This window comes from Hemibagrus wyckioides, linkage group LG11, assembly GCF_019097595.1.
Source record: "Hemibagrus wyckioides isolate EC202008001 linkage group LG11, SWU_Hwy_1.0, whole genome shotgun sequence".
NCBI lineage: Eukaryota > Metazoa > Chordata > Actinopteri > Siluriformes > Bagridae > Hemibagrus > Hemibagrus wyckioides.
Window position 1 is genome coordinate 2,948,250 of NC_080720.1, and position 22,602 is coordinate 2,970,851.

General features: G+C 39.4%; 1 protein-coding gene across 3 annotated transcripts in view; it reads right to left on the minus strand.

Moving 5' to 3' along the window:
- Nucleotides 1-22,602, minus strand: part of negr1 (neuronal growth regulator 1) — a 186,279-nt gene that overhangs the window by 82,219 nt on the left and 81,458 nt on the right. For all 3 annotated transcript variants that reach the window (XM_058402881.1, XM_058402882.1, XM_058402883.1), the window contains exons 3-4: nucleotides 20,493-20,618; nucleotides 6,502-6,633 (exon numbers count right to left, since the gene is read on the minus strand). In XM_058402881.1, the coding sequence (XP_058258864.1) occupies nucleotides 6,502-6,633; nucleotides 20,493-20,618 (258 nt within the window). The remainder of the gene's footprint in view (nucleotides 1-6,501; nucleotides 6,634-20,492; nucleotides 20,619-22,602) is intronic.

The following is a 22,602-nucleotide window of genomic DNA, read 5'->3' on the forward strand; positions in this document are numbered from 1 at the left end:
GAACTGTTTCCTCACTGATAAAAGTGAAAGCGTGAGACGAGTCGTTATTTAAAGTGGTCGCACGCTGGATTTATCCAATCAGGGTTGTTGATACATGAATATGTAAATGAGAAGAAGATTAATCCCGGGTTCAGGAATGTAGAGTGTGAAAGGTCAGATGATGAAGAGTCAGGATTCAGTGATAACCCCAGGGAAAGGAGGAGCAGTGTGAAACCTCCAACTACACAAACCCAGGATTCCCTTTACCCGGGGTTTACTAGGACCCAGGGGAAATATTTCACATGTGAGAAGTCCAGCAAGCCAAGTCTATCTACCAAAACTCTAATAATTTTTAACAAATCTTATTTTCCTCAAATCAATGATGCTTTGAAAAGCAAATGTAAAATCGTTGTCAGAAAGCTATCATATCAGACGCCATTCAACTTTTTCTTCTCCGTTTCATTTAGTTAACAAATAAAAATACATTTTAATCCAGCGTCTTGTGGAACTGTTTGAAGCTTGAGGTTTCCAGCTGCTAAAAATAGAAAGTGCTTTCTGACAGAACGAGAGAGGAGAAAAAAAATGAAGTGTTAATTGACTTTTTCTGGATTCTGTGAAGGGAATGTAAATGAACGAGTAACTTCATGTCTCTGGAAGGGAACGCGGTGAGTTGGGGTGGGTGTTAAATTAGTGAGGAGTTAAACATTTTGACAACGTAACCTTATATAACCGCAGACAGGGCGGTTTGACGAGGCGCTGGAGTTGATTATTTTCCTGTAACAGCACAATGCTGAGGGGTTTTTTGTGTGTTTGAGTGGAAACCTGGTGTATGTTTCATCTTGATTCTTTTGATTCTTTTTGCAGTTTGAATCGACTCTGAATTGATTCGTCTCAGGAAGTGAATCAATATATGTATATATATTTGTGGCTGTTAAACAAAGCCAAAGGACAGAGATCTAGAACTGCAAACATCCCATATGTTTGGAGAAAAAGAAAGAAATGTGATCCACAAAATTAATAATTGAACCTAGTTATTCATAAAAATATTAAATTATTTATTCATCTGTTCTCAGGTGATTCATGTGATTTCTACTCACACTTGCTGAATCTTTTTTCCCTCACTGTGTTTCTAACCAGTTTTTTTTCCAGCCCTATATACCCCCCAAGACAAGGCATTTTTAGATCAAAGATCATTCGGAAAATCTAGATTTAAATAGATATAAATGCTAGTTCATTAAATCGGGAAGTTGATCAGTTCAGAGAGCTGGACATTTTCTGTCAAGTTCGGTCTCTCTATCAAACTCAAAATCCTTCCAGAAGGTTCATAAAATCCAGGGAGCATCCATGCTCACGAAGTTCGACTCTGCAACAAACGGGGGACGGCTCTCCGCCGATGGCGAAGATCAAACCCGGATCTACACCATAAGCTTGATCACCTCAGTAGCAGATCAGACCCAAACGCAGGGATTCAGTACGTTCACTGCTTTTCATTTAACAAAACACACACTGGATGTCATAGTTTTTGAAGCTTCTGAACTCGGGGGAAAAAAAATGGCAGACGAACAGAAGACTTTGTTTACAAACGTAATTAGCTTGTTATTGTTGTTGTAGCTCACAAATAATTAGCATTAGAACTTTTAACGATCCTGCTTGAAGCCCTGTGTTGATGTGATGAGGAAGTTACAACACATGCACACTATGTACTGATTCACTCTACCTAGGGAGCTAGGGATCTGATTGAGACGCAGCCATATTTAATTCAATGCAAAAATCAAATCTAAATATAGAAACGTTAAAATGAAAGCCTGCCATATGAAGGAATACAGAATAAAGGCTGCACTGTACACTGTGATTTTTTTTCTTCACTTTAATCCGTTACACTAATCCAAAGCTTGGCGCTTTTACATCTGTTGTGTAATTTTATCCAGCTAACAGGTGAACTCCAAACCCCGTTATAATTACACACAAACATCACAAAAGCTTTTGTAAAAATCTGTTTTTGCTTTCTGCTGGCAATAACGTGCTTCATACATTATTCCATTAAGCTCCATTAAAGCTGGAAGCCTACTCCTGTATTAATGATGCTTCTTATATAACGAGGAGAAATCAGCCCGTGCCTGGGAAAAGCACAGATCTTCATCCTGATGGAAATTATTTACGCCTTTTTGGACATAAATCACAGGGATGTACAGTAGGCATTAATCCGGGATGTCAGAATTCTGACATGGAAATGCATTATGTTCGCTCTGAAAGCTCACAATCTGCACGGCTACATGACATCACCTAATCCGTCAGGTTTATATATTTATTTCCCGTGTTGCGAGGAGAGGCGGCGCTCGGCGCAGGGCACGGATGAGAGCAGGAAGGCGAAGCTAAACATCTGGCGCTTTGCTCGGGTAAAAAGACAAACAGCACCACGTACTGTGCCTCTTAAAGATCTAAACAGTTTTGTTTATATGTTTAGAAGAGCGAAGCTGGAAGGCTTGTCGCAGGGTTCGCGTGCCGACTGAGAGACGTTCTGGATGCGGCTCTGGCTAACCGACAGCTGCGCGGAGCTGAGAAGTGCAAAGCTCAAGATTTTACTAATTAGTTTGTTTGTTAAATGAACCCGAGCCAGCGACTGTAATAACAGCACAGATTCTGTTTTTATCCACTTTAATGCTGCTGAAAGAAAGTGTGTGTAGCATGACGACAATACAGCTAAACACATCAACCACCATGCATCTATCTATCTATCTATCTATCTATCTATCTATCTATCTATCTATCTATCTATCTATCTATCTATCCATCCATCCATCCATCCATCCAACTATATGTCCATCCATCCATCCAACTATATCCAACTATCTTTCCATCCAAATCTTACCAACCATTTAAGAATCAATCTATCTATCTATCTATCTATCTATCTATCTATCTATCTATCTATCTATCTATCTATCTATCTATCTATCTATCTATCTATCTATCTATCTATCTATCTATCTATCTACCCCCCCCACCATCTATCTATCTCTCCAAAGAACCATCCAACTACATATTTTACTTTACATCCATCCATCCATCTCTCTATATATGTATTCATTCCCAACCATTCACATATCTGTCTGTCTGTCTGTCTATCTATCTATCTATCTATCTATCTATCTATCTATCTATCTATCTATCCATCCATCCATCCATCCATCCACCAATCCATCCATCCATCCAGGTATATAGCACTTGCATCTGCAGTCCTGAAAATACCACATCTATCCTTGTTCAGGAGTCTAAGAGAGCGAATGTGTCCATCATCTCTCTGTACTTCTGTCTCACTGTCAATCAAAGTGCCACCAGCTATCTGTGAGCTGATGTATGTGGAAGAGGGCAGAGAGGTTTCTGTAACTGCCCTGTGATGCAGTGAGAGCCGCAGTTTGAAGCATTGCTTTGGAAGTTCTTGAATGATGAAGCACAGCTAACTTAGAAACTATAAATAGGGATCTTCTAGAGCAGTTAAATAAGGTGCAGTTATAGAAGAACCTCCACAAGGAGAACATAAAAACATAGAAACTCCACATACACACAAAAAAAATAAAATCCCCAACCCTGGAGCTGCGGGGCAAACATCAAGGGTCACACCAAGCTTCCTAACTGCACCTTAGGGTGAAATTAGCAGCCTTGTTGTGGTTAAACTCAGCATCCAGCATCAGCATGTTTCTTTTCTAATCAGAATTTAGGAGAAGAACATTTAGATTCATCTATAGCTCTGCTGCTGATTCGGCTCAAACTGATACAGAAATATAACTCCATCATCAGTGCAGAAGCAACATTAAGTATGCAAACTAGGTCCAAATCGTCCGAGGAAGAATAATCAGGGACCTAAAGCAGAACCTCAGAGGACTACAAATGATTCTTGTTGCTCGATGTAATATTTTTTCCTTAAGATTTCATCTGAACTCAAATTACTTCACTTCGTGTGCCATAAGGACGCTGTAGATCCTACTGAGTGCACTACTGAGTGGACTACTGAGTTCACCCAAAGAAGTAAAAATGTGTGTTCTGAGGCTCAAGATCTGTACAGCAGTTAAAGTATTGGCCCCCTAGACACACACCGGATAATAAGATACGTCTTGTAAAGAACTATCCAACTACAGTATATACCCATCAATCCATCCATTCACCCATCTATCTATCTATCTATCTATCTATCTATCTATCTATCTATCTATCTATCTATCTATCTATCTATCTATCTATCTATCTATCCAAATCTCCTCATCCATCCAGCTACAGTAAATATCTTTCAAACCATACCTCCCCCCAAACCCACCCATCCTTCTATCTATCTATCTATCTATCTATCTATCTATCTATCTATCTATCTATCTATCTATCTATCTATCTATCTATCTATCTATCTATCTATCTATCTATCTATCTATCAAAATCCAACCAATCATCCATCCACCCACATTTTCATCCATCTATCCAACTCAAATGACTTCACTGTTTGTGCTATAATGACACTGTTCATCCTAGCGAGTGGACTACTGAGTGCAGTACTGAGTGGACTACTGAGTGCAGTACTGAGTGGACTACTGAGTGCAGTACTGAGTGGACTACTGAGTGCAGTACTGAGTGGACTACTGAGTGCAGTACTGAGTGGACTACTGAGTGCAGTACTGAGTGGACTACTGAGTGCATTCAGAGAAGGAAAAATCTGTGTTCTGAGGCTCAACATCTGTACAGCAGTTAAAGTATTGGCCCCCTAGACACACACTGGATAATAAGATACGTCTCGTTTTATTTTGGGTACATTTGAAATTTTCCCTCGGTTTTTGTGTCCTGAGTTGTTACATCAGACATGATGCTTTAAGTGAACAAAAACTGACACGTCCAGCGTGCAGATACTTTTAGAACTGGCTTTAGCCTCTGAGCTGCATCTGTGAAAAAGCGCTAGAAGTCACTGATCTATTTTCAAAGATATAATGTTCCTTCTCATCTAGGGAACTTTTCAAGGTAAGTGTCTTGCTTAAGGGCACAGCTGCAGCAGTCAGAGTGAGGAAAGAGCAAAAGAGTTCTTCACGAAAAACAAAAGAGCTTAAACCCGAACAATAAGGTGTTTGTTTTCAGTCGATATATTTACTTCTTACAATTAACGACCATAATCCGCAATTAGCCTAGAGGTCAGCTCTCCTCTTACCTAAAAAGATGTAATTATTTTTAAAGCCAAATGAGATTATGTTGCTGTGTATTTAATTACAACGATAACCCCGGAAATGTCAAAGTCACATTATCTGCCATTGGGATAAGCAATTAAGCTAATGCTGCTAATGTAGTGACATTCTTTATGCTAGTAATGCTACATTGGAAACATAGTTCTCAGCTAGTCAGCTCTGTGAGCTAACTCATTGAGAAGAAGGAGCTAGTGGATTGTTAGCGACACTGCTAGAAATCCCGGAATTCCATTTTACCCTGTACGATCGAATCACAGCGAGGCGGAGAGCGGGAAAGTGGGAAATCGCTCGTCGGCGAGGACACCGATGCGCTTTGACAGAGCTGTCTCGTGCTCCCTCACACCTTTATTTCAGGACATGCTAAGCTAACACCTCAGGTCTAATTCCAGTTTCGGCACCTGTTTTCCCAGCACATAAAGCCTGATGCCACTTGCTCTGACGGACGAGCGTTGTTCGAAGTGATGGACGGGTAATATGACCAGTTTTTCTATGGAGCTTTGCTTCATATCAGACTGTTCTACAGGCAGATATGGCCACATGCTGAAAAATCAGAGGCTACGTGATTGAAGTGAAGAATAAGAAAGGCTACAGTAAAGAGCTGGCGCTCGGAGATCGGCGCCCAGCTGCTGATCTTTTCCACTTTGTTTCTCATTAGGACGTATTGATAGAATCGACTGGGTGGAGCAGGGACATGAGTTATGACTCCGGGCCTGTCACAGCTCGACGTGCTGACATTTCCATGTGCCTGCCTGCACATTTTTCTTTCTATAGACCGGGAGTAAAGGGAGTGTCGCTTTGACGAGCCAACACCACACGTACCGATCCGCGAGAGTCCTGAACGTCTGATTTATGCGCTCTCACTTCCTGTGATTCAGCATATGGCATCAACACAATGAAATTAACGAGGCCAGTGACCGCAAAAAAGAGGGAAGCGGAAAAGAAAAATGGCGCCGCGTCCGTCCCCCTTCGTTCCGCCGGAGCCACATCCTGACTGCGAGCTGTGATGAGTAAAGTCAGTATAATTCATTAAAACGTGCAGTGCTCATTACTGTCTTTTCAGACTTTTGAGAGACTCATTACCTGCATAATAGAAGAGTCCTTATAACACTGAGACCATTCCTCACTGGAAATTAATCATCTCGGCTCAGACAAAAAAGGGGATTCTCTCGTTAAATATTAAAAATCTTCCACACAATGAATTCTGTTCTAATTTCCACCCGCTCCCTGTCCTCGGCGAGATAAAAATAAGCCCACATTATCGTGTGTGTGCAGCATCGGGACAAAAAGGTGGAGAAATACTTACAGTTGACGGTGACTTTCACAGTCCTGGTGTCGGGAGAAGCGATATCGTTCTCAGCGCCGCATTCGTAATCCCCCGCTGCATCCCGGGTTATTCCGCTTATGTTCAGATTTTCTCCACTCTCGAACTTCCTGGCTATGAACCCAAAGAAAAGGAAACATACGTATTAGCGAAAGAACACACGCCATTTCCAGTGAATCTGTGTGAGACGTAGCATTTCCAGTTTGGGAAACCAGCATGGTGCATGTTTGTGTAAATATGTGTAAATGGTTATGAAATCTGAGAAAAAATCACCGTCATTCGTTTGACATCCAGCAGTTTTTACTCTTGTGGGGTTTTTTTTCATCTTCCTTTTTATCACCAGTTCAAAACAATAATATTTCTTCAAACAATAATCTTGTACCTTGCACCAACAAAAATAAACAAAATAGAATAAATTTGAAAAAAAAAAAATCTTACAGAAATTAAATAAATGAATTAAATGAATAAAAAAAAAAAAAAAAAAATATATATATATATATATATTTTATTTTTTATTTTATTCATATATATATATATATACATATATGCAATTATATAAAATAAAAAATAAAATAATAAATAAATGAACAAATAAATAAATAAATAAAATAAATAATAAAAAAATATAAATAAAAATAAATAATATAAATTCATAAATATATATAATTATATAAAATAAAAGATAAGAAAATTAATTAAAACAAATTAAATAAATAAATAAATATAGGAATAGAGGTGGGATTGAGAGAGAGGGTGTGGCTAATTTTTAGGCTCGATTTATATCTGCAATGCTTTATATTTGCAAATTTGAAACAGTTTGCACAAAACAGTTAATTACATTTTTTTTAAAGAAAATTAAGATTATTCTTTGTCACACACTTTCTCAATACTTATAAAACTTGTATAAATTCTTCCTTTGTTCCTTCCTGCCAGCTGACTCCACCCACTTCTGTTCAAATAGCATAAGCTTCATTAGTTTCCTTCGAAGGAAAAGGGGCGGGGCTAATCCACTACTTTTAACTGAGAAACCGTATTTTTTTATTTTTATTTTTGTTTGTTTTGTTTACAAAGTCATGATAATGACACGACCTTACACTTAAAAAATAAATTGAACAATTTATAAAAACGTATAAAAGTCAAAGTTTTGGTAGCAGGTTTGAATTTGTAGCTTTTATTTGTAAAAAAGGATTCGAATAACATTTGTTTTTATTTTGTGAGATTAGAAAGAAACTGTTGCTGTTTTCTTAACAAACCTTACAACCTCTTCCACTCCATTCGTTCAAAAAGCTGGTTATATTTTAAAGCACTAAAACTGGACCAAAAATGAGCACTGGGCATGGCTCATGGCTATGGGCGGAGCTAATTTGGACCAGAAATCAGAAAATCCCTTGTTAGTGAAATCTCTTGCTTGTTTTTCATATCATTAAAATTCAATGATTATTAACATTCTATGATTATTATTCTCTAAGTCTAGAGAGTTTTAAACAAAACACAGCTGCAAATTTCGACAGAAATCTAGCACAAGAAAAGCAACAAGGGTTGCAAATTCTTTAAAATAATGCAGTTCAAGCAGCAACTAGTTGTTTCTTTTTATGCATGTATTTATATCCTCCTTTTACAGACGTGTACTTTGACTCAGCAAAAACCACAAGGAACAAAAGAAAGAAAACAAGCGGATTTGCTAAAAGGAGAGAGAAAGAGAGAGAGAGATAGAGACAGAGAGAGAGTCTGCTTTTGTCCCATTGTCGCGGCATTGTGTCGTAACGTATAGCCGCGGTGTCGTACCGAGCGAACACAATTGTAGAGCTGTCACAAACTTTTAGCTCCGTCGATATTAAGCAGCGCTGACAAACCTCCCAAGAGGAAGAAGTGCACCTTGGATCTGAATAGCAGGTATGACAATGTGATAAAAAAAAAAGACTCTCCGGGCGTGTCATTTGCATACGCGTTTGTGTAGCCGCGCACAAAACAATGACGTCCTTACAGCGAGGCAAACAAACACGACAATTTCACAACTTCAGGGCTATTAAGGAAGGGGCTGAGATGCTCATCTCCCATGACAAGGCGCTATTTTACTTCCATCGCTTTGCAAATGAGTCGAGCCGAAGATAATTTTCCTCCGAAATGCGTTCGAGCGAAGGCGTCCCGGTGTGTGGCGTCACGTCTGCCTCGACACGAGTCAGGGGATACAATGGAATTCCAGACAATGCAAAATGTATGTGAAGATGAGAAAAATAAACCTAACCATTTTAGAAATGTTTTTTTTAACTTATCTTAATTTTTAAAAGAAATTATTGATCATTATTCTGAACATTAATCATTCAGTTCAATTTAATTTTATTTGTCGCAAATCAGCTTCATAGAATTTTTTTTTTTAAATCAGAATAGAAAGGATAAATAAATAAAAAAATGTAAAAAAAATTACAAAATTAAATATTAAATTAAAATTTAATTAAATTAAAATTATTAAATATTAAATTTAAATTAAATTAAAATTAAATAAAATTTGACATTTAAATTTGGGGTTTTTTTCAATAAAAATCTCATAATACAATATTTCTGTGTCTGTGAAAATGTTGATATTCATAAAACAGGCAGATTTGAGCGTATTCAAGAACCTGACTGTATCTACTGTAACTAAAGTCTATCACATCACAGTGCCACTGAATTCTGCACTCTGATTGGGTAATTTCTCCTGTTTTTGTTGTGTCCATGTTGGTCATCAAGTGTCTTTGTCATGTTCCACTCCACAGTGGAGGTTAATATGAAGCTAGCGGTGATATATTCATAGAAAAGTTCCAAAAAAAAATTTCTTTATACTGATTGAAAATCTCCTATAAGTCCATTGTCGTTTGTGTGATGGAACAGAACACCAGTGTACTGGTTAAAATGGTTAATCTGCTTGTTTCTAAGGTTAAAGTTTCTATTTTAGATTTCTATAGATTAATAAGTGTGCAGTTTCTGATTGGAGTTGTTTATTTTACAGTGAGGGAAGGAGTCTCCAGTGTCAGTGGTAACGATACAGCTTGTGAGGAAACACGTGAGTCTCTCTCTGAAACCATATAGTGTGTCATAGTGAGTCCATAATGCATCATAGTGAGACCATAGCATGTCACTGTGTGTCATACTAAAACCATAGTGTGTCAGAGTGAGTCCATAATGTGTCATAGTGAGTCCATAGCGTGTCATTGTGTCATAGTGAGTCCATAGTGTGTCATAGTGAGTCCATAGTGTGTCAGAGTGAGTCCATAATGTGTCAAAGTGTGTCCATAGTGTGTCATACTGAAACCATAGTGTGACATTGTGAGTCCATAATGTGTTATAGTGTGTCATACTAAAACCTTAGTGTGTCACAGTGAGTCCATAATGCATCATAGTGAGTCCATAGAGTGTCATACTGAAACCATAGTGTGACATTGTGAGTCTCTAATGTGTCAGTGTGTCATACTAAAACCATGGTGTGTCGTAGTGAGTCCATAGTGTATCATAGTGACTCTATATCTGATTGGAGTTGTTTATTTAACATTTAGGGAAGGAGTCTCCAATGTCAGTAGTAACAGTGTAACTTTTATAAGCTTGTTATGAGGAAACACGTAAGTCAGATGTTCCACAACATCAGTCTAACTAGAAACGGATAAATAAAATCCAGTGCTCTTCGCTGTGATGGTCTGGAAATCTCTATAGTGAAAGTTGATTTAGCTTCTGGGTGTAAAAGTAAATCACTCCTGTGGAGATCTGTCAATAATTTCAGATTTCCAGTGAAATATCTCAAAAGCTGCTCTGCATCATTTGTTCTAGCGACGGCTTCGACTACCAGCCGGCACTGTTTAACTCGTCCAGGAGGATCTTTATCTGTGATTAACCGAGTGGATAATTTCTTTACAGAGATTTCACATCACACCATCACTTATCATACTCATTACAGCAAAGGTCAGAATTAGCAGCGATTCCTGACACGTTTAATCAAATGTAGTCCTGGTGTACACGTACGTGAAACGCCCCGGAGGCCATTCTTAAAGACTATTCCGAGACACACACATAAAGCCAGGCGTTATCGTAAACAACGGTGCAATCTGAACCGTGGAAGGAAATGGAATATGCGTCGAATTTACATCTTTACACAGAGTCTCATAGTGAATCCATAGTGTGTCGTAGTGAGTCCATAGTGTGTCGTAGTGAGTCCATATTGTGTCATAGTGAATCCATAGTGTATCATAGTGAGTCCTTACTGTGTCATAGTGAGTCCATAGTGTGTCATTGTGAGTCATACTAAAACCATACTGTGTCATAGTGATTCCACAATGTGTCATAGTGAGTCCATAGCATGTCATAGTGTCATACTGAAATCATAGTGAAACCATAGTGTGTCATAATGAGTCAACCATGTGTCATAGTGTGTCATACTAAAACCATAGTGTGTCATAGTGACGCCATAGTGCGTCATACTAAAACCATAGTGTGTCATAGTGACGCCATAGTGCGTCATACTAAAACCATAGAGTGTCATAGTGAGTCCATAGCATGTCATAGTGAATCCATATTGTGTCATAGTGAGTCCATATTGTGTCATAGTGACTCCATAGTGTGTCATAGTGAGTCCAATCCACAGTGTATCATGCTGAAACCATAGTGTCATAGTGATATGTATATTTTTTGCATAATTTCTTTACAGAAATTTCACATCGCACCATCACTTACCATACTCATTATGGCTAAATATAATGAGTATAATTATGGCATGTCATAGAGTCCATATTGTGTCATAGTGAGTCATACTGAAACCATAGTGTATCATAGTGTGTCATACTAAAACCATAGTCATAGCGTGTCATAGTGAGTCCATATTGTGCCAGTGTGTCATAGTGAGTCCATACTGAAACCATAGTGTATCATAGTGAAACCATAGTGTCATAGTGTGTCATACTAAAACCATAGTGTGTCATAGTGACTCCATAGTGAGTCCATATTGTGCCATAGTGTGTCATACTGAAGCCATAGTGTATCATAGTGTGTCATAGGGAGTCCATATCGTGTCATAGGGAGTCCATATCGTGTCATAGTGAATCCATATTGCGTCATAGTGTGTCATAGTGAAACCATAGTGTGTCAAAATGAGTCAACCATGTGTCATAGTGTGTCATACTAAAACCATAGTGTGTCATAGTGGCTCCATAGTGTGTCAAAGCCTGTCATACTAAAAGCAAAGTGTGTCATAGTGACTCCATAGTGAGTCCATAGCATGTCATAGTGACTCCATAGTGAGTCCATAGCATGTCATACTGAAGCCATAGTGTATCATAGTGAAAACATAGTGTGTCATAGGGAGTCCATATCGTGTCATAGTGAGTCTGTATTGCGTCACAGTGTGTCATAGTGAAACCATAGTGTGTCAAAATGAGTCAACCATGTGTCATAGTGTGTCATACTAAAACCATAGTGTGTCATAGTGACTCCATAGTGAGTCCATAGCATGTCATAGTGAAGCCATAGTGTGTCATAGTGAATCCATGGTGTGTCTTAGTGAGTCCATAGCTTGTCATAGTGACTTTATAGTGTGCCATACTGAGTCATCTTCATAGTGTGTCTTACTGAAAGCATAGAGTCATAGTGACATGTATTTTTTCTTTACAGAGATTTCACATCACACCATCACTTATCATACTCATTACAGCAAAGGTCAGAATTAGCAGCGATTCCTGACACATTCAATCAAATGTAGTCCTGGTGTACACGTACGTGAAACGCCCCGGAGGCCATTCTTAAAGACTATTCCGAGACACACACATAAAGCCAGGCGTTATCGTAAACAATCTTAAGTGCACTCTGAACCGTGCAAGGAAACGAAATATGCGGCGAATTTTTTATTTATTTTTTTTATGCGGAACGCTGCAGCAACATGCCGACCAAATTAGGCAAATCAGAGGAGGTTAATCTGTGATCCCACATTGCTCTGTGTTAAGCGCAGTCACAGTAAGCAATTTCTCACATTGTGTGGAGAGCACACGGCGTGTTTCCTTCAGGTCTGCCTGCTGCTGATAGGACGAGTGCAGCTGGAGAATACATTACAGAGCGAGGCGACGGCGCTCTCTCCATTTCCACAGTTAACCCCTGAGAGAATACAGCAGCACACGACTAAAAGGTGCATGAGTGTTTCCTGTGGGTATTCAACGAGCTGGCAGCTATGAATTATCCCACACACACACCCCCTCCCCACATACACACACACACACACACACACACACCAATTTGCTTTCTCTTAATACCGTCTCTCCCACTAAGCCTGCTAACTTTTCAGTTTGGCTCTGCACTTTACAGATTAAGCGTCAACTGTGCCTCAGTGTGAGATGGCGATTGTGTTGAAAGCACAATTCAGAAGAGGGGGAAAAAGCGATTTTGTTCCCGAGTTACTGATTTAAATGTCGGCACGAACGTCCGTGAAATCACAGGCCACACAAAAAAAGAAGAAGAATAAAAAGAACGATATGCAAATTTAGCTTATAAACAGAAAAATCAGACTGGAGTTGATTAAATAAAAAGTACTACTAAATATGGCGTTAAACTTTAACGTTACATTGTGAAGTGTTATTAGTTCAGTAAAAATTATAATTATTTGGCTCCAGAGATCACAAGTAGATTCAAATTCTGGCAACTGCACTCAGACTAGTGAGAGAGAGAGAGAGAGAGAGAGAGAGAGAGAATATGGCTGTGCTCTCTGTGTGGGAGGAGCCTATACTCTCTCCCCTGTCAATAACAGAGACTTTATCCAATCGTGTGGGTTTTCATATCAGCCCACGAGCAGCGCTGTTAATTCGGCATCCAGCTCCGTCCCTTTCAGCAGTAATAAATGACTCCATCTTGCACTGCATCTATTCTGGTTTTAGGTTTTTTTTTGTTTTATTTTTTTCTGAAAGGACAGCAGCTTGTTTTTTTTTCCACACAGAAGAATTATCTCCACCATGACACAATGGAGTCACTATGACAGACTATGAAATCACTATGACACACTACAGACTCACTATGAAATCACTATGACACATTATGGTTTCAGTATGACACACTATGATACAATATGACACATTATGTAGTCACTGACACACTGTGGACTCAGTATGACACATTATGGAGTCACAATGACACACTATGGACTGACTTAGGACACGCTATTGGGTCACTATGACACACAGTGGTTTCACTATGACAGTATGGAGTCACTATGACACACAGTGGTTTCACTATGACATGCTGTGGAACCACTATGACAGACTATGAGCTCACTACGACACTATAGAGTCACTATGACACACTATGGACTCACAATGACATACTATAGGCTCATTATGACACACTATGGACTCACTATGACACACTTTGGTTTCAGTATGACACACTAGGGAGCCACTATGACACACTATAGCGTCACTATGACACACTATGGACTCAATATGACACACTATGGTTTCAGTATGACACACTAAGGAGCCACTATGACACACTATAGAGTCACTATGACACCATGGACTCAATATGACACACTATGGTTTCAGTATGACACACTAAGGAGCCACTATGACACACTATAGAGTCACTATGACACCATGGACTCAATATGACACACTATGGTTTCAGTATGACACACTAAGGAGCCACTATGACACACTATAGAGTCACTATGACACTATGGACTCACTATTCAATTCAATTCAATTCAATTCTATTTGTATAGCGCTTTTAACAAAGAGCATTGTCTCAAAGCAGCTTTACATGAGAAACAGCATAACACTATGACACCATGGACTCAATATGACACACTATGGTTTCAGTATGACACACTAGGGAGCCACTATGACACACTATAGAGTCACTATGACACTATGAACTCACTATGACATTATGGACACACTATGGTTTTTATTATGGTAAAAATATGTATCGTGCTGTCTAGTTTATAAACGCTGTCCTGTGTATTTATTGTATCCTTTTGCATTCATCTTACACTGGTGTGTATTTGCACATTATGTCCATCTTGTGTATCGTGACACGACATTGTTATGTGTTGTATCACCAATGTAACGTCATTTCACCCCAACGTACAGGTTATAGGAACGACACTGGAAAGACAGAGGCTGTTGACTTTAGTCACCCCCGAAGTTTTAAAACCTAATCAAAGCTGATGAACGACGACTCGAAATCAAATCCCAGGGTCACACTTCTGTCTTCTCCAAAGCTGTAAATCACAATAGAAGTGGCTCATGGAAAGCTTTACTGGTCAGGAAGCGTAGGCAGAACGACATGGCTGTAAATGACCTTTCACACGGACCATCGCCAAACCTCTCTAGTGGAAAAAGTGTCTCGAAATATTAAAAAAAGAAAAAAGATGAGTACTTCTTCCCATTGTGAAATGCATTTTGCTTTTTAGTGGGGAAAAAAAAGGTCACGTCGGTCCTGAAGTGATGGCTTTTTCTCTTTTTTACGGTGATGGAGGGAAAAAAAGATGTCAGTCTTTAAAACGAAATTTCATCTAGACAGAAATCAAGAGGAGGGGCGGGAACAGAGCCAGAGAAATATTTATATATGGTTATAAGGTCAGTGAAATCGAAATTGTTTTTTGTTTTTTTATGTTATAATCAACATTCAGTTCAGTTTTCTGTTCAGTAAAAAGAGAAATATGAGGAGCGGGTATAAAAACGTCACCTTTCATTCGTGGAGGTTTACCACACGCACCTCGGCGATCTTCTCCAGCGATTTTAAATGAGCTAAAGTACGGGATTTGAGCCTGAATAACACCCAAAGCTTTAATAAACATCACCTGGGTTGAGCCTGTGACCTGCGAAAATCACCGCTGTCCAATTTCCAGACACTTTGCCCAAGCGTCACAATAGGCAATTTCACATGCTGTTTGTTTTGGGCTTGTTTCAGGCGTCTGCTTTTCAACAAGTGATATTTATGCTCAATTGGATTGAAATCAACTTGACCAGTGTAAGAGTGGCCACTTTCTCCCCTGATGAACTCTTTAGTCGCACTGGCAAAGTGTTTCTGCCGGTTTTATTGCGGTGAGGAGGAGAGACGGGCGAGTCTGGGGAGTGTTTTGCTGAGAGCAGAGAGATTTTGGACTGCTTCTTGTTGTTACTGTCATCCTTGTTGTCGTCGCCATCATGACACCAATGTGCGCTTTCTGACTCTTTCTTCTGGCTCACTCGTTATTTACTCGACTAAACAGGATAAAGCGCTGCAGTAATTCACAGGGCTGTAAACTACAGACGCAGCAATGGTAAAAAAATAAAATAATTGGGTCTCTGATGCATCCCGATTCTCTTCGATGATTCTGTATTGATGCACAAACATCATTATCAGACTCTTACACAGGCGTTTGCTTTGTTATTCACTCAATTATAAATGCCACGGGTTAGCACTGTCAAATTCCCTTAAAGCCGATTTCCTATTTTAATTACTTAGACCATTTAGTAATCACATGCATTTGAATATTAATGAGGTCATACTTTTATTCTCACAGGCAGAGTGGAACGCTATGTCACTGTTATGACACATTAAGGTAATATTATGCCGGACAATGGACTTAATATGACACGCAATGGATTCACAATAACACACTATGGACTCACTATGACACACTATGGACTAACTGTGACACACTATGGATTAACAGGGACACACTATGGACTAACTGTGACATACTATGGACTCACTATGACACACTATGGACTAACTGTGACATACTATGGACTCACTATGACACTCTATGGACTAACTGGGACACACTATGGACTCACTATGACACACTATGCACTCACTATGACACTACTGACTAACTGGGACACACTGTGGACTCACTATGACACACTATGGACTCTCTCTGACACCCTATGGACTAACTGGGACACACTATGGACTCACTATGACACACTATGCACTCACTATGACACTACTGACTAACTGCGACACACTGTGGACTCACTATGACACACTATGGACTCTCTATGACACCCTATGGACTAACTGCGACACACTGTGGACTCACTATGACACACTATGGACTAACTGGGACACACTATGGACTCACTATGACACACTATGCACTCACTATGACACTACTGACTAACTGGGACACACTGTGGACTCACTATGACACACTATGCACTCACTATGACACTACTGACTAACTGGGACACACTGTGGACTCACTATGACACACTATGGACTCTCTATGACACCCTATGGACTAACTGGGACACACTATGGACTCACTATGACACACTATGCACTCACTATGACACTACTGACTAACTGCGACACACTGTGGACTCACTATGACACACTATGGACTCTCTATGACACCCTATGGACTAACTGCGACACACTGTGGACTCACTATGACACACTATGGACTAACTGGGACACACTATGGACTCACTATGACACACTATGCACTCACTATGACACACTATGGACTAACTGTGACACACTATGGACTCACTATGACACATTATGGACTAACACACATGTGATACCCCATTTATGAACCAGCAGGTTCAGTATGATGCACCGTGAGTTTGCTATGACACACTACGCTTTCACTATGTTCCTTTGGATTAACTATGACACACTATGAACTCCTTATAGCACTGTGGATTCAAACTGTAACAAAAACACAGCTACTTATCTGGAACATGATTCACAAACGTCCTAGAATTGAGTTAAAGAGGAATAAAACAGGTGAAGTCAAGCTGCTAGAGGAAACACCTCCCTCTGTAGTCAATTATTATTCTCATAACAGCGTGTCCCATCAATGTTTTATTCATTTCCTGAAAACCCCTGAAACAGTGAATGACGTCTTATTCCAGATGTGTGAAGGGAATTTTCTCAGACTCAGAGTGCATGTTTTGTGGTTGTCACTTGATGAGGTTTTATAACTTCTATTGTTAGAAGGTGCTGTAGTTCCTCGTCCTGACATGTTCACAGAGCACGGTTCGCTCTCTGCACTCCTTTCATCATTAATCGTGACGTACGTCCAGATCGCTGTCACTTCCTGTCTCCTGCTAATCAGCGTGACAGGCTACACCAGGCTTATTTATTTTAATGAGTAAACGAGCATGCGGTAGAACTGACACCTGATGCTAACATCGTTAGCAATGCATGGCTAGTTGTTTTTTTTTTTTTTTTAACTTTACATTTGAACTACAAGCACCAAAAAAATCAAAACGACTTTAGTCTTTAATCCATTGGAAGATTTTTCCAGCGCACCCAAGCGTCCTCTGTTCCACTTTCAGCCCCAGCGCTACATCAGTTCACGGATAATGTTTTCACAGATAATATAGTGACATTTCATGTTGATCTTTTATTATTATTATTTTTGATTCACACTCGATCCGTGTACAAGCTCCCAATGTCGAACCTGTACAGCGAAAGAACCCCCGTTTTCACTAAACGCAGCTTTTTATGACTCACCGAAGCTTTTCGTAACAAGAGGAATTCAATAGCAGAAAGGTGCTAGAGGAGGAAAATGACAGGCAGAAGATAAGTGAAGCCTTCAATTATCAGATAAGTGCAACATGCATCTTCATAAAATCCAGGAACGCTGAAAATTGCTGCTGTGCCAGACAATTTGCACACGAGTCTGGTAAAGTGCATACGTCTTTTTTTCAGTGACGGGACGAGAAAGTCAAGATGAGCTTAATGCACAATCTCTCCAGGGGCTTTTTATTATATATATTTTAGACGCAACACGGCGCTATGTACGTGTCATATTTTGAGAATGTCACAGCCATAAATAAAGGATAATACGGTATTTCAGGGGACAAGGATTAAAAACCAGCACCTGTAAACTGGCATTGGAGAGTTATAATTTAGGATTTAAGTGTGATTACGGTCACTTGTTTTTGTTTGTTTGTTTGTTTTTGACAGGTTTACGTGTATACTCTTCTCTCGTGTATCTACACACCTGTACTTACAGACTTAGACTGCTTTCACACTTGGTGTTTTTATTTTTTTGGGCCTTTGCTGATATACACACTGTATTACACACATCATTCACACTGGAAACATAACTACACACCAGTCCTAGCTAAATAACTAGACTAGCATGCTCTCTAGAGTAGATTTATTATTTCCAGAAATAAGGACTGGTGTAAGACTGACACTGGAGATGAGGAAGTTGTTTGAGTTATGTAAATTAAAGCTGTATTTAAAGCAGTTTGCATATAATCAATCTGACAGATCTGAAGATGCAACTTCCAAATGTTTTTTTTTTTTTTTTTTGTAGTTTACTGGAATTTTTCCCAAATGTCCAGCTGAAGATCAGTGAAGTGCATCTGTCCAATTTTCACTGGTATTTGTTTTTTCATATTTCTAAAGTTTGTAGTCATATTTCACAAATGTTGAATAAAAAAGGTTCAGTGAATATTATGTTAACAAATTTAAAAGAAATAGTAGGTTGACAACTCGAGGGAGGGAGGGAGGGATAGATGGATGGATGGATGGATGGAAGGATGGGTGATTGGATGAATGGATGATTGGGTGGATGGATTAATGGATGGATGCATGGATGGATGGATGGATGGATTAATGGATGGATGGATTAATGGATGGATGCAAGGATTAATAGATGGATTAAGGGATGGATGGATGGAAGGATGGGTGGATGGATGCATGGATGGATTGATGGATGGATGGATGGATGATTGAGTGGATGGATTAATGGATGGATGGATTAATGGAGGGCTGCATGGATTAACAGATGGATTAAGGGATGGATGGATAGATGGTTGGGTGGAAGGTTGGGTGATTGGATGAATGAATGGATAGATGAAAGGATGGATGGATGATTGAGTGGATGGATGGATGGATGGGCAGATGGATGGATGGATGGAAGGAAGGAAGGAAGGAAGGAAGGAAGGAAGGAAGGACACATGGCTGTTCTTTGTTGATCCTTAAAGGTATAGAGCATGTTGTACATCTCCTCACATTGGCTCATTAAGAAGACTCAATTCTTCCAGCATCACTTTCACCTCCATGTTTGTTTTTATCTGTTTGTCTACAAACTTAGTCTGAAGGTTAAGATACAATTTTAGGAGCTTAAAAAAAAGTCTTTCTGCTGATTTGAACAGGATTACACAAAAAAACCCTCTCTCTGACTCTCGGAATATCTGTAAAATCAAGCTTACATTCTTTATGATAATGAGCTGAATAATAAGTGAGGGGTTTAGTGAGTTAAGATCTGGTGCAAAGAATTTTTTATGGAAATCTATGGTATGATGTGATCCACATGTGAATGGATCAGAACAGCTGGATTGAGTCTTATCAGATAACCTACGGATTTACCTGAGTCTTTATTGGAACTGGAAAAAATGATCAGGATTAGAAACCACTACGGGTTGGTCAATGTTCAGATCAGAATGACTTTGTGTCACGGTTGTTGGTGTTAGACGGGTTGGTTTGTTTTTTTTTTTAGAATCTGTTGATCTGGAATTTTCATCCTCAAACATTCCAACAGAGAGTGGTGCAAAAAACAAAAAACATCCAGTGAAGATGGATGACTGGTTCAAGCTGACAGGAAGGCTACAGTAACTCAAATAAACACTCTCTATAACTGTACTAAGCAGAAAAGCATCTCAATACATCACAGGCTCTGTGTTGTTGCCCCAACCCCGCCAAGCTGCCACCACTGGGCACCTGAGCGTCCGGCATCATGGCTGACCCTGTGCTCTGACCCCAACCCCCAAGGATGGGATATGAGAAGAAAGAATCTCACTGTGCTGTAATGTATATGTGACATGTATATGTGCTTCGTAACTTAACTTAGCTGTGCAAAAGCAGAAGATCTGTGGTCAGTATGATCTTATTAATTTCTCTTCATTCTGATGTTTGATGTGAAAATGACCCGAAGCTCTTGACCTCTATGTGCTGGACCGAATGAATCGATCTGCTGCCTCCTGATTGGCTGAGGTCCTGTAGCTCACCTGAAGGGCTGATGTGTCTCCAGGTGATCTTCGGCTCTGGTTTCCCGCTGGCTAAACAGAAGAGTGAAATATCGCCGCCTTCGTTTACCGTGACGTCCGGCGAGATGTCGTATATTTTGGGAGGAACTGAAAGAAAACAAAGAAACACGTATCAATTTGGAGATTTATAAAGTCGTAAACAATCGCCTGAATTCTGCATCGTTTTGCTTTTCTGCATAAATTAAGCTAATGGTGTGTTAAAAGTCTAGAGAAATGATGTATTGATGCCAGATTCATTTCCAGCAATGAGGAGAATCAAGAAAATGACACACTACTAATATCCTGGGGTGTGGAGAAAGACGCAGCTCTCATCTGCAGAGTCTGAACACACTCTTTAACTGATTCTGAACTGATGCTAGCGCCTTAATGTTACTTAATGTTTTGCTAAGCGTCAGCTCGTAATTTGCATAATTAATTTGGCAAATAAATTAAAAACATCCTGTATTTTTTTTTAATTATGAGATTTCCTAAAAGCCAGACATTTGATTAATATAAATATTAAAATGAATATAAGCCACATAAACTTTTATTTATAACACGATATGGACAAAAGTATGTGCACCCCTGATCATCACACCTATATGTGAATGCTGAACATCTAAGTCCACGTTTATTCTCCTTTCTGTGCTCTTATAATGTGCTCTTCTCTTCTCCTTTCCTCTCCTCTCCTCTCCTCTCCTCTCCTCTCTTCTCTTCTCTTCTCTTCTCCTCTCCTTTCTTCTCTTCGTCTTTCTTTTCTTCTCCTCTCCTTTCTTCTCTTCTTTTCTCCTGTCTTCTCTTCTCTTCTAATTTCTCTTCACTTCTCTTGTTTTCTTTTCTTTTTTCCTTCTCTTCTCTTCTCTTCTCTTCTCTACTTCATTCTCTTCTCTTCTCTTTTCATTTCTTCTCTTCTCCTCTCCACTCCACTCTCCTCTCTTCTCCTTTCCTCTCCTCTCCTCTCCTCTCTTCTCTTCTCTTTTCTCCTCTCCTCTCCTCTCCACTCCCCTCTCCTCTTCTCATCTCTTCTCCTCTCCTCACATCTCTTCTCTTCTCCTCTCCTCTCTTCGCTTCTCCTCTCTTGTTTTTTTTTCTTTGAAGTCACCTTTAAATATGTATTTGTGTAAATAATAATGTGTTCTTCCCTTTGTGTTACCATGATCTGTTACACTAATGTTTACAATAATAACTCAACAGGTAGTCATGCTAGCAATCAGCTAATTTCAGAATTCTTGTTAGCATTAAACACCAGTGTACCACATTTACTACCTCATATACACAAATAAAACAGAACCAGTTACACAATTACGACATAAATTAAACATATTAGAAACAGAAACAGCCTTTATTTGTCACATATACATTACAGAACAGTGAAATGCTTTCTTCGCATATCCCATCCTTGAAGGTTGGGGTCAGAGCGCAGGGTCAGCCATGATACGGCGCCCCTGGAGCAGAGAGGGTTAAGGGCCTTGCTCAAGGGCCCAACAGTGGCAACTTGGCGGTGCTGGGGCTTGAACCCCTGATCTTCCGGTCAACGACCCAGAGCCTTAACCACTTGAGCCAACACTGCCCCATTATACATAAAACAATGTCTTTTTTCAGTGTAAAGTTATTCTTGTGAAGTTTCCATGAAACAAGTTAGCTCCATCCATAAACTCTTCCAGCTTTCCACCAATCAGAATGCAGATCAGAACTCGACAGTGCCGCAAGTTTGCAATAACTTTTTAAAATCATAAACGAAAGCAATTTCACGAGAGCAGTAATGAAGACTTCACTGAATGAGAAGATTCCCAGCTTATTAACTCTATATTCACACAGATTTTATCGCAGTTCATTTCCTAGGCAGATTAGGATCGCTTGCGACCAAAGAGTGGATCCTGTTTTTATTTCAGAATCAGTGTGATGCTAAACCAGATAGCAGATTCTAGCAGTTTGTTTAGAGATGTTTACTGGAAAATCTCGGCAATATCTGTAAAGTTTCTCGTCACTTGTCTACGAGAATCATATAATAAACATCTTATGAATATCTAATGAATGTGTAATGAATGTCTAATACTCCCCACCAGTGTAGCATCCTGCAGCACGGCTTTGA